Source organism: Peromyscus californicus, unplaced genomic scaffold (genome assembly GCF_007827085.1).
Source record: "Peromyscus californicus insignis strain IS unplaced genomic scaffold, ASM782708v3 Scaffold_6__1_contigs__length_162567912, whole genome shotgun sequence".
NCBI lineage: Eukaryota > Metazoa > Chordata > Mammalia > Rodentia > Cricetidae > Peromyscus > Peromyscus californicus.
The window spans coordinates 113,467,939-113,481,299 of record NW_026294584.1 but is presented as its reverse complement, the minus strand read 5'-3'; the positions used below and the strand labels follow the sequence as shown (position 1 = coordinate 113,481,299).

At 39.3% G+C, this 13,361-nt stretch overlaps 1 protein-coding gene across 1 annotated transcript in view; it reads left to right on the top strand.

Moving 5' to 3' along the window:
* The first annotated feature begins 3,531 nt into the window (after nt 1–3,531).
* Nucleotides 3,532–13,361, top strand: part of Mdfic2 (MyoD family inhibitor domain containing 2) — a 111,935-nt gene continuing 102,105 nt past the window's right edge. The window contains exons 1-2 of the mRNA XM_052721694.1: nt 3,532–3,637; nt 4,243–4,330. Of these exons, the coding sequence (XP_052577654.1) occupies nt 4,243–4,330 (88 nt within the window). The 5' untranslated portion in view covers nt 3,532–3,637. The remainder of the gene's footprint in view (nt 3,638–4,242; nt 4,331–13,361) is intronic.

Here is a 13,361-nt window from a genome sequence, read left to right as displayed (position 1 = left end):
TGGGAGGAGGGAGGACAGGGGAATCCGTGGCTGATATGTAAAATTAAATTAATTATAAAATAAAAATATTTAAAAAAAAGAAAAATAGTGCCATTCTCAATGACAAGAGTCAACTTATGAACTATGAACCAATAGCTGAGGAGCCCCCATGGAACTGGATCAGGCCTTCTGGATAATGAGACAGTCAATTAGCTTGAACTGTTTGGGAGGCCCCCAGGCAGTGGGACCGGGACCTGTCCTTAGTGCATGAGCTGGCTTTTTGGAGCCTGGGGCCTATGCTGGGACACTTGCTCAGCCTGGGTGAAGGGAAGAGGGGACTGGACCTGCTTCGACTGAATCTACCAGGCTGAGCTGAATCCCCAGGGGAGTCCTTGCCCTGGAGGAGGTGGGAATGGGGGGTGGATTAGGGGGGAGGGCGGGTGGGGGCAGAAGGACAGGGGAATCTGTGGCTGATATGTAAAAATAAATTAATTATAAAATTTAAAAAGAGAAAGAAAAAAGAGTCAACTTAAAGGAAAAGCCAAAATGCAAGGGTAGTGAGAATGTGGAAAAAAAATGATAAAACAGAAGAAAAAGTCCAATGGTCAGGACCAATGTCATGTTTAAAATGCATTAACCAACATTAGTTATTTGCAAATTATAAAATATACTTCTTCATAAAAAAGAATTCCTGTACAAGGATTCCAAAGTTTGAAAAATATACTACCAGGTCATAATTAATAATATGAATTGCAATAGTAAAGAAGTAGAGAACACATCAAGTCAAGAATAATCAAAGGCCAATTACAGGTGAAGAGGAACCAAAAGAGTCACCTGTAGTTTGTGGAGCAAGGGCTGTGTGTACCCTTTTGAAGTATGGGCTTCTCCTGAGACAGCCTGCTAGAAGATGATTTGGACATAAGTATAAGATAAATAAATATAGTCAGAGGTTCCTACAGAGGCTCCATAACAGATGTTGGAGCATTGCAAGTGAGTATACTATCCATAAACTTGATCCCAGCCTCCTGTAGAGGTTTTACAATTGACTTGGGATCGTGACTTTCAAGTCAGGGTTAATTAAAGGAAAAGAACTGATAGAAAAAATAAATATATTTGCCTCACAATGCAAAAGCAAAAAATCCAGGTGCTTTTTAGTCCACAAGACTGGCTGTCTTAGCAGTCCCAGTCTGGTGCCTCAGCAGTGGGATAGATTAAATTGCCAGTGACAGTGAGGACAAGCAAGCAAAAAAAAAAAAAAAAAAAAAAAAAAAAGAAAGAAAGAAAGAAAAAAAGAAAAGAAAAGAAAACCAAAAACATTCTCTCATGTCCCTTTATGTGGCTGCCACCAGAATGTGTGGCCCAGATTTAGGGTGAGTGGTCCTACCTCAAATGATCCAATCAAGAAAAATCTCCCTTAAGTGTGCCCAGCTGTGTAGCTGGAAGTTTTCCTGTGTTCCAGCCTGCCGGCAGTCGGGACAAATCTCTCCTACTCACATAACCCCAAGTAAACACACAGAGGCTTATATTAATTGTAACTGCTTGGCCTTTAGCTCAGGCTTATTACTGACTAGCTCTTATACTTAATTTAACCCATAATTCTTATTTATGTTTAGCCACATGGCTTGGGACCTTTTTCTCAGTTCTGCCTTGTCATACTGTTTCCTCTGTGTGTGGCTGGCAACTCCTGACTCAGCCTTCCTCTTCCCAGAATTCTCCTTGTCTGCTTGTCCCACCTATACTTTCTGCCTGGCCACTGGCCAATCAGCATTTTATTTATCATCCAATCAGAGCAACACACATTCACAGCACACAGAACGACATCCTATAGCACAGCTGCTTGGGTTTTAGTTGATTGTAGAGGCAGTCAAGTTGACAACCAAAATTAGCCACCACATGCCCATATGGGTTCCCATGATTCTCTGCCTTCTAGAGAATGCACAACTTTTGAATCTACTAGAGACTAAAATCCACATTGAAAATTAAAACAAAGGTAATTTAAATGAAAGAATATTACTAACAATATCATTTGATATGTCCACAGCCCATTGCTTCTGTCCCAGTCCTCCATTGCCTCTGTGTGAAAATACCCTGAATTTCTTCACTCAATGTACTAATCTCGCTCAGTGCTTCAAAGTCTCTATGATGATTATTTACTGAAAGTCTCTCTGGTCCAATAACATGACAAATATGAATGATTTGTTTTTCTTAAGGGCAATGGTTTAAACTATTGGAAAATTAGCTAGAATAGAAGGAATAATACCACATATTTTACAACTTTGGGATTAAGGAAAACACTATCGTCAATATTTGGTATGGTATTTTTATTGATCTAGCATCATTAGTTTGTGAATGAACTGGTCAAGTATTAAACAGAAAATACTGCCAAAGAAATTGATCCTGTAGGTGCTCATAGCATTGTTGAGAAGACAGGGCAGGTTCCCAGAAAGACTGAAATGGAGGCCAATCACACCAAGAATTCTAAGCGAATCAGACAAAGGACAAATCCTTCAGGAGAGCAGTGAGAGAAAGCTGTGAAGAAATATTTTTAGGAGTGTTAATGGCAGAACAGCAGCCACACAATTGAGTTGGAGTAAACGTTTGGCCTTTGCAAAGAATCTGGATTTTGAGTAGAAAATCATGTAGAAAAAAACCAACCATTCAAGGGCTTCTCTATTGTCTAAGCAATCTGAAATCTTTCTTACTCATAATGGAAGGAACTAAAGGTGGCATTTGTGTGAAATTTGGCTGATCAAGGTAGTTTTGAATATGGTAAGACAGAGAGCATGGTACACAAAGAAATAAAGTTTGGGTGATGGAGAAATGACTACTACACAATCAGATAACATCTGTGGCAGGCAAACACATCAGAGGGGGTCAACCACTTTGAGATACAAACCAAATACTTCCACGATAAAAACAAAAACAAAAACAAAAACAAAAACAAAAACGAGTCGTCTTTCAGGACGGGTGAATTATTTATCGTGTATACTCAAGGGCTACACATTTAGGTTTTTATCTTTCATTTAAAACAATGTTGTCCTCACCTAAGAATGTAATGACTAATGCTCTTTGGAATGTCATTCCAAATCCTTTTTAGATTTATATCTGCAAATGGTAAAGTCAAAAATTCTAAGTTTTTTTATTGCTTATAAAATGTTAGGGAAAAATGATTTTCAAAACAGCAGCCAGAGAATGAACATCTGGGGAATTCAGCTTTAGAGGTCTCTCTTTTAAACCAAATAGTTTGTGTATATGTTTTCAGTATGTTCTTTCATCACCTTTTAGTATTAATACTAAATAATGAATGGTGGGTTGGAAGGGAAGGGGATAGGAGTCACTCTGTGCATTTGAAAAGAATTCACCGTTTTTAGCCTATTTGGTAGAGTGTCATTTTAAATAAGTGTTAGCCTGGAGGAGGTTTTATTGTTTTAAACCACAGGCTTTATATTACCTTAGGAAAAAAAAAACAAAACCTCTCAGCCGCAAGTTGGATGCTTCTGGCAGCCATACAAATCTAGCACCACCCAGGGAGGGAGTGTGTTTGCCTCTGCTCATTTCTGCCAGGGTAGAGGAATGCTGGAGACCCAGACACAAGGGAGGCTGCAGCACACTGCACCCCAGCCCCACACCTTGGACTTCCTCCTTTTGCAACACACAGGTAAGTGCTCTGTAGTGCTGAATGGAGGAGAGTCTGCACAGCAAGCAAGCCCCCAAAGCCAAGGGCTCTGCTCTGAAGGTGTGCAGAAGGCTTCCTGGATACTTTCGGCTGAGTGGAGGGAAGCGGGGAGGTTATGTTAGCTAGCTTAGGTAATAAGACTCTTACTTTTTCAATACATTCCTGAAAAGGTCCTGTTGTGTTTGATTGTTATCTATATCTTTGTGTTTTACTTTTTAGCACACTTTTCTATACGACATTAAAAGACACTAAACAGCAACCAAATGTTTATTTATTTGTGACAATCCCCAGTCTAGCTAGGAATCCATTATTCACTTAGATCCAAGAGCTCCAAGATCTTACAGCAGGCTTTGCTGCAGAGCAATGAAGTACTGTAGGAAGTACTGTACAATACAAAGTTCAGTTCTCAGTGTCAGGGTTTTAAAATAACACAAGTGGATCAAAGTGAAGGCCGAGTTAGACAGTGTCCCAACACTGCAGACAGGAAAAACTTCCATAATATGTCAAGAGTCTCCTAACATAAAACTGTGCTCACAATGTGCACTCTCGATGCATTTCTTACATCGCAAATTCTGTTTCCCCCTCAGATGTCAGAAACTGAGCTGGAAAAGATAAAAGTAAGAACAGGCGAGCATTTTGAAAATGACAAAAGCAACATTCCTTGGTTAAAGGAAGGTAAGTCATCTTCTTCTGGATTTTACCTCCACTGCTGTGAAAATGGTGCTTTTGTTTACAATTAGAAGGTGGCCTGGGAGGGGCCAGCATGCCCCTGGAGTTCAAATGAGACCAGCATTCTGACTTTCTGTGTTATACACATGTGGCCTGAGCTGCAGTCTGAGGATCTTCAGTATTGAAATTGCTCTGTAGTCTTTGGATTGCAGAAAACAGATTCCACAATTCTAAAGACTGAACATAGTCTCTGGAGAACTGGTTCTCAGTCTATGGGTCTTGCATATTAAATATTTACATTATAGTTTATAACAGTAGCAAAATTACAGTTATAAAGTGGCCATCAGATAATTTTATGGTGTATGTGGGGGAATTACCACAACATGAGGGACCATATTGAAGGGTCACAGCATTAGAAAGATTGAGAACCACTGTTATTGAGGGGCTGGAGGGGCTAGAGATGTTTCTTCCGTAGCTCCAAGAAGACAGTGTAATTTGAGGACTAAATAATCTCGACAGAAAGGAAGGTGTGCTGTCGGCAAGAATGCCTACAAATAGAATCGCCATTCACTGCAGTTCAAGAAGCCACCGTTCCCAGGGGAGGGTGCTGCGACCACAGGCCCAGCATGCGTAAGAGCACCGCTTGAAATACACACACAAATCAATATGTTCTCCTTTGATGAGTACAAATTAGGGTTGCTACTGAAAATATGTCCAAACTCGTGATTAGTTACTAGAAGGATTGTCTTTATAGCTTTTGTTTTTATGGACATCTTTATGCCTCTTAAAGGAAACCAATTTGATATTTTATGTAAATGGGCATATGTGTCCTTATCATAATGCCATTAAACTGTTCTATTACGAAGGGACAGCTTTTGTTCTGTAAGGTCACACGAGAGTCTAAGGAATACGTTGAGAAGGTAATACAAGCCCCAGACAAGACTGATGGCATTAACCACACTGACGTGTTTATTGGCATTTATTGGTGTTTATGCTGAATCATCCTGACCCACCTACAAAGCATGATTATCAATAATTCACCAATGAGAAAACTGAGCCTCAAAGAGTCCAAGGAACTTGCCTAAACTTGCAAAAGCAGGAGGTGTGAGAGCTAGGACTGGATACTAGGTTACAGAACTTGACAGTGCATGGGCTTAACTATCACCTCACCAGGTTAAAGAGAAAAGATGGTTCAGTCACCTGTCAGCACAAAATGATGTTCTAAAGAATGCTTTCCTACTGTGTTTAAACCAATGCCAATATACAACTTCATCATACGCTCTTATCCTTAATCCCATCCTACCTCCATCCTCGTTTTGAAAGCATTCAACTAAAAATTAATCATTTCTTTTATCCAACTGGGCAGTAATGAATTAATGGTAAGGGTTCCCCTCCTTAAGAGACTCCTCAAGAGGCCAGGAAGAAGGCTTGGTCCAGTGCCTGCCATGCAAGCCGGAGGACTGGAGTTTGGATCTCTGATACCTTTATCAGAAGCCAGGCATGGTGGCAAATGCCTGCAATCTCAGGGCTGAGGAGACAGAAAGAGGGGGGTCCCTGAGGATTGCTCACCACAGCCAGGATAACTGAACCAGTGAGCTCCAGGTTCTGTGAGAGACCTTGTCTCAAAAATTTAGGCACAGAATAATTGAAGATGACACCAACATCAACTTTTGACTGTCTCTCTCCCTCTCCCTCTCCCTCTCCCTCTCCCTCTCTCTCTCTCTCTCTCTCTCTCTCTCTCTCTCTCTCTCTCTCTCTCTCTCTCTCTCTTTCCTCTCTCTCTGTTCCCTCTTCCCCCTCCCTTCTCCTTCCCTCTTCTCACCTTTCTCTCTTTCTCTGTCACACATACACATGTTTACATGTATATGCACTCATGCACATCTTTACACACACACACACACACACACACACACACACACACACACACACCCCAGAGATTGTATTTTAGGTATACTCATGTAAAGTATCTTTGAAATATCTTCCTCAAAGAGTTTCAGGGTCAGAAAATTATCTGATAATTTTATCCAAATTGTTTTATATGGAATCTTTTTAAAACAAGGTAAAGATATGAACTTGGGTCAAAGACCTCTCAGGTTTTTCTTTTGACTTTCACGTCTATTAACTGAAGCTGCCTTTTACTACTGTGCTCGATGAAGTTTGTATTATTTATTTTGATTTTAATTGCTCTACACTGTAGACTTAGATAGAAATAATGATGAAACCAATAGACCAATCATTTCCAAAGAATTCTCTTTAAAAAATTATGTCCATTAAGTACAATTTAGGCATTGAATTCTTGTAATCTATAAGATCCAATTTCCCAGGTGACCTGTTTTTATCCCATTTGGACACTTCATTTAAGCTATACTCAAGTTATGTTTACAATATTTCATAAAAGGAAATGGTGCCAGATGCTAGATGACAACATCTTAATTGGGAATTATCAGGATGAGTTAGTTTCGAACATAAATGTCTTTCAGTTTTGCTGCTAAGAAAAAGTGTATGGGTTGGCAAAAAAAAAAAAAAAAAAGGTTGTGTGTGGGGGACTAATGGACTCAGCAGAAAGAATACAGCATTTGAAAGCACTCATCCATGGCTTTAAATCTCAGCTCAGTTGCTTCCCAGCTCTGGAGCCATAGCTTGCTGTTCAACTATAACAGGCCTTGGTGTGACTGTGTGCATCACATGAAGAATGAGGGTCTATGATTTCTGTTTCTTGCCCTCTTGAAAACATGACTGAAAAATAGTATTTTTGAGAGCTTGGAAATGTCTGTATTCATAAGTGCTGCACATAGTTTATCAGGTGTGCTCTTGTATTTGTTTCCTAATACAACCTACTTTGCAATAGAGTTGTCCCCATTTTATAGACTGAGGAACTGAGGTTGAAAAAGATCTTGGTCATACTCAAACTTGAAGGACTGATAAATTACAAACAGATTCGCAGACACTTGTCTCTTAGTTATAAATTCTTTTATATTATTATCATTATTAAGGTACTTTTTCATAGTAACTCCCCTAACCCTGTCCAATCAAAATCGATCTCTTACCTACTGCCCTACTTTAAAGAAAATGAAAAGCAGGCATCAATTTACTCAGCAAAGACTTCTCCTTGAATGAATAATATAAACACTTCTCTCAGAGCAGTGCCTCAGTTTCCCCACCACAGACCTCTTGGTAAATTCTACCCATTTTATGAGCAGGGTTGAAGCAGGTACTTACTGCAGTAGTCAACAAAGGGTACCCAGAGAGTGCATGATCTCTGCTGATCATGCAACCAGGCCTAGATTCACCATCACCACCATAATATAGACTGGTACCGCTCTAAATTTTCGTCTTCAGACAGGTCTACATCCAATGCAGTCTAAGCCAGCATCTGTTAAGCATACCATTACGAGAGAGAAGGTATGAAGATGGCAGAGGCCAGTACAAAGAAACACACTCCCTCCAAGAAGCTGATGGTTCGATCATCTTGATTTTGGCCAAAGGGTCAACAGCTCTTGTGTGACCCTCCTGATGTGTGTCATTGGGCTGACAGCTTCCAGGGTGATGTTGAAGAGCTGAGGAAAGCCACACCCAGGGCTATCATCATTATTTAGAATAAACAGTGCTTGAGCAACACCGCTTAAAACGCACTAATTTTAATGTGAACTGAATTTGATTTCCTCCTTTCTCAAACCACCTAGAAGTCTACCAATGCCATTCATGCCACCTACAAATGCTAGACTTCCCAAAGTTCAGATGAACCTATCATCTATCTACCTGTCTATCTATGTCTGTCTATCTAACTATCTATCAATCGTCTATCTACATGCCTATCTTCTATCATCTATCTATATCTATGTACCTGTTGATCTAACTATATATCCATCTACTCACACACATATCGTCAATCTATCATTCTATCATCTATCTCTCGTCTATCATTCTATAATCTATCTACATCATCTATATACTTACCTACCTTGCATATGACTCTATTTTACATATGCACACATATCTGCCATCTATCTATCTGTCTGTGCGCCTGTCTATCTATCTAATCTTTCATCATCTATCATTCATATTTTCTTTTTGTGTGTAATAATTTTATTATTTCAAACATGTAAATAATGCAAAGGTTTATATAAACATGGTATGTTATTCTCTCCTGTATTATAAAAGTAAAAGACTCAAATTCTGTAGAATTTTGACATTGGTGATTTATAATCTATCTATATCTGTCTATATACTTGCCTACCTACCCATGCATATAGCTCTGTTTTACACATGCACACATACTCTATTATCATCTATCTGTCTGTCTGTCGTTTGTCTATCTGCCTATCTATCTCTATCCATCCACCCAACTATCTATCTGAATATATATCTATGTATCATCTATTGTCTCTCTAATTCCTGAATCCTAATAGGAGCAATTTAGGATACAGGTGGAACAATAAAAAACATCCCAAACCTTAGGACATCTTACTTTGAAATAAGACTTCTAGGTACCATGCTCTGGGAATCCTTGTTCTGAGATAATGAGAGAACAGGACAATATTAGGAAATAAGCAGCAGAAAAGATCAGCTACTTCCCAAAAGAGTAGACTGAGGAAGGCTGCAAAGACTCCTGTGAGGGGAACAAGGCACTGTTGGGGGCCATACCACCAGAGCGGCTACAAGGGAGTGCTTTGGTGCATGATAGCTCACTATTTGTTTGTGCATTAACCAAAATGAAGGGAAAATTAGCTGAGTTCCAACTTGGTTTCAAATAGATAGATATTGACTCCATGTTGCCCTACAGATCTGAGAGTAAGAACCAGTATATTAAAATATGGGCTCAAAATGGAGTAGGAGAAGAAGAGGAGAAGGGAAAGGGGCAAAGGAGGAATCCTTTCAGCAGCCCAAAGCAAGGAAAGCAAGATCTGGATAAAGCTCATATCAAGGACAGGGAGAAAATAGGCCCCAATGTGGAAAAACTACATGGAGGAGAAATTGATATAACATAGAAATTGGGGTGGAAATTGCAGGTGGAATAGGTTGGTGTGCAATACCCCATTAAGTCAGGGAGCATTCTGGGTAAACATCTCAGTGCTTGTACCTTATACCATTTGATACAGTCGAAAAACATCCAGATAAAGGGATAGGAGCCTTGAAATTGTGGCCATTTACAGTTTAAATCACAGCACCGCCAGTGTTTGAATTGCAAGCAATTTCTTAGAGTATCTCCTGATTCTTGGGAGACACTGGGAATCTGGATTTTGATGGGAAATCTCCTGATTGCTGAAGATTAAGTAATAATAGCCATAGCAACAATAATAACAACAGTCACATACCATGTGGGACAAATGAAACCAGGTTCTGTGGGTCCATTTCAATGGGCAGGTTGCCATTTTGTGACTTCTGTTCTCCGAGTTTGTGTCTCTAAACACCTTCTAATATAATTTCCTCTAAATTGGTTTTCTGTAAACATTTCTTCATAGGCAGAGTTATCCACTTATCACCTATCTATCCATTGCTATTCACATAGATGTGCATATTAATCCATTTGAGCAAGCCATGGTAGAAGTCAGGATGTGAAATGGAGAGAACAGAATCATCACATCATCCTGAAAGAGGGTAGTTCCCAGACATTGTGTTAATGGAGTATTCGCTTTGCACCTGTTACAAGCCGAGGGAGAAAAAACACACAACTCATCCCTTATCCTCTCAATACAGAACAGCAAAGACGTAGACTCTGGAACACACAGGTTATCATTCAGTCAAAAGCAGAGACTGACAACTTACACTATTCAAAAATAGCATAGAGGAGGCCAAATCCACATTTTCCAAGTTCTCCTCTTTAAACAAAACAAAGGAAGCTCCCAATGCCTCAACTCTGTTTATGTGCAAAGACCATGAAAAAGTAAAAGACGTACACACAACGACATTCCTAAATTCACTGGATTTCCCTTTCATTGAAGGTGATTTGTTCATTTGTTCAAAAATCAATTTCAGGTCATGAATATTAAAATGATTCCCAAATATCAATTTTATTCAATTTAGCAACCATTTCATAGGGCTCCTTTTGAATTTATACATAATATGACAGACTAAGTGAAGAAACACGGAAAAATGAAGTTCCTGCTTTTGAGAAACTTGGTGTCTAGGTGCTCTATTATAAGGCCCAAATATTAATCTATGCTAATTTTGTCACTCATATAATTCCCATTTCAGAAGTGTGATTTCTTTTTAATATCTACCATAAAAATTAAGTCACACTATTGCCTGTTTTAAACTGTTAGTTTATGTGAATATTCTATCTTGAGATGAGATAATTTTATTCTGTAAACATGGGATAGAATCATTAGATATTATTTATTATGCAATAAGCAAAATATAGCTAAAAAGATAACAGCATATTGTTTGTTTTTAAGTGTAGCTGACAGGAGAAGTTACACATGAAAACATGTCCTTGGAAGTTGTATAAATACATAAATAAGAACTGTCTTAGTCTTCATCCATTTTATTTTAGGATAACAGAACACCAAAGAACACACAATGCACGCAGTAAAGACGTTTAGTTTCTGAGGCTGAGGAGGCTATGGTCAAGGTCCCCACAGTTGCTCCAGACCTTCTTGCTATTTTTTCTCACCCCAACGTAAGTTTAGGGGGGGATATATTCAAAGCTCAGCAGATGATAAAGAAAATTTCATGCAGGTAATTGCTAAGAACCTCAGGAACATGTATACCTGATCTAGCAAAAGACGGTAACAGGAAAAGGATATAACGATGGAGGTGGGAATAAAGAGGAATGAATATGTGAGGAATCTAGGCTGAGAACTGACTGATGCCTCTCTACAAGGTACCAGAAAGAAAGGAGTCCAATGCCAACTCCTGGCTAATGATGACATCATAAATGCTTAATGGAGATGAAGTAGAGAAGAAATGACTGAAGGAGGGAGAAAGGATGATGTGGGTAGAACAAGTCAAGTGTAAACTGCCTCAGAAACATTCCAAGTGAACTGTCTTTGGGACATGAAGACTTAGGAGATCATTAAGTCACATAGACAAGAAAGAGACCCCGTCAGATTTCACTCAGAGATGAAAGATGTGGAGGCTGTTCTTGTAGAAGCAATGGAAATTAAGTATAAATTTTATGAGAAGAAATCACAAGCTTGATGGTACCAGAGCAGGATAAATATGTCATGCTTCAAAAGTGGAGGAAATGGGTGATTAAAACATTTATAGACCACAGTGTTCTGTGGGTGTGGGTGGGGAGCTCACAACATGGACACTCTCCTAGGCCCTGGATCATCTTCACTTTGGGAATGCCTACTAATGACAGGGTTTATAGTACAATAGAATATACCTCTTTGTGTTTTATTTTTCCAAGAACACAAAGAACTATCAAGGATTGGCAGGTTACTTTTCAAGATCAAAGCAAATTTAGAAGAGGATCTCATCATTTATTGAGAGGAATATTAAAGATGTGGATTGTCATTACATTAATGAGAATGAAATTGATTGAAGGCATGAGAGTGGTTCATAGCCCTAAAGGAAAGCTGAGGTCCAAGTACAACAAGAATTTATCTGACTCTGATGAGCTTGAGAGTGAGACAATGTATCCAGGGTACCACTCCTGGAATAAGTGACCTCTATGTAAAGTTCTGTCTTCTCTGTCTCCTCCTATAGACTCCAAGTCCCCAGAAAGAAAAATCAACATTTCAGCCAGAAGTCCTCATTCTGGTTAGTAAAGAGTTGACAGACAGGACCAGGTAGATGCTTTTTCAGAGAAACAGGTTGTGGCATCAACAAAAAGGATAAAAGAAGCTGTGCTGTCTCCAATCACAACCACTCTAAGCCTGTCCCATGGTAACTGGATTCCCAGCATCTCTCTCCACGAGGAGTAAGATTTTGTTAAGAACCTGACATGCTGGTGATACATCACTAAACGTTTCAGAAAAGAAGACTGCTTGCTTTAAATGAATTGACCTTCTACTAAAGTTCAAATATCAGATTATTTTATGTTTAGACAGTTCAGGAAAAGATGAGGTCCTCTGCATTCTCATAGCTCAACAAATTAAATTCCAGAGGCACATCTACAGCTGATGGTTGAAGTTTTGTTCCCATTAAGCCTATAAAGGGGTAAGTTCATTTCATGTAAAATGATGACGTTGATCCCAATGGATGGCTGCGAAGATGCCATGTCAGCCTCGAGACTCTGACCAGATGAATTAATCAGTGCGAAGTCCCACAAGTTGTTCAGCACAGATTTAAAGACTCTCTTCAATGAGGATAGGGTAGTACATCAAATCCAGAATGATCTTAGTTCATCATTATTAATTGCAGTTTTATGAAGTAGGAGTGAAACAATCTACACAGCCCGGGAACCACTCCATTTTATCTCATCAGGAAGAAGGAAATGACAGACAACCAGAACTGGAGAGATTCCCCCTTCTGACAGAGACTGCCTGAGCACCACTCATTTTTGTGTATGTCACAACAGTCGTTGATGTGACATACCTAATCAACATTGGTAGAAAGAGCAATCTTACTGGCAGAGGAAAAATGTCTCTTACATTCTATGCCTTGGGATAAGGGCATTCCATTCCTGCTACATTCTACATTCTACATCTACATTTATATGATTATGGCCCATTTCTTTCAGCTTCTGAGCCACATTTAGAGGGAATACTTCCTAATAAAATGCACCTACATGAGGTGTTCACCAGACCATTAGTTTAAAAAAAAAGAGGGAGGAGGAGGAATATGAAGAGAGGAAATGAAGACATCACTCAGTAGGTGGCATCAGCCATTTCAACCATTTTAGACGTTATTTAAGCCTGCCAGGAAATAAATGTACAGCAGAGACAGACAGCAGGGGCAATGACAGTAGTTTTGTCAGTGTGTAACTTTTAGAAAGTAGAAGGGACAACCCAGAGAAGCATAGTATTAAATTAGACACCAGGTGCTATTTCTCCTTTGACGTTTCCCCATGCCAGCGTAGCTTTTCAAAGGGGAAGCAGCATTGTAGAAGGTGAGGGTGATATTTCACAAATTCTAGTCTCCAATTACA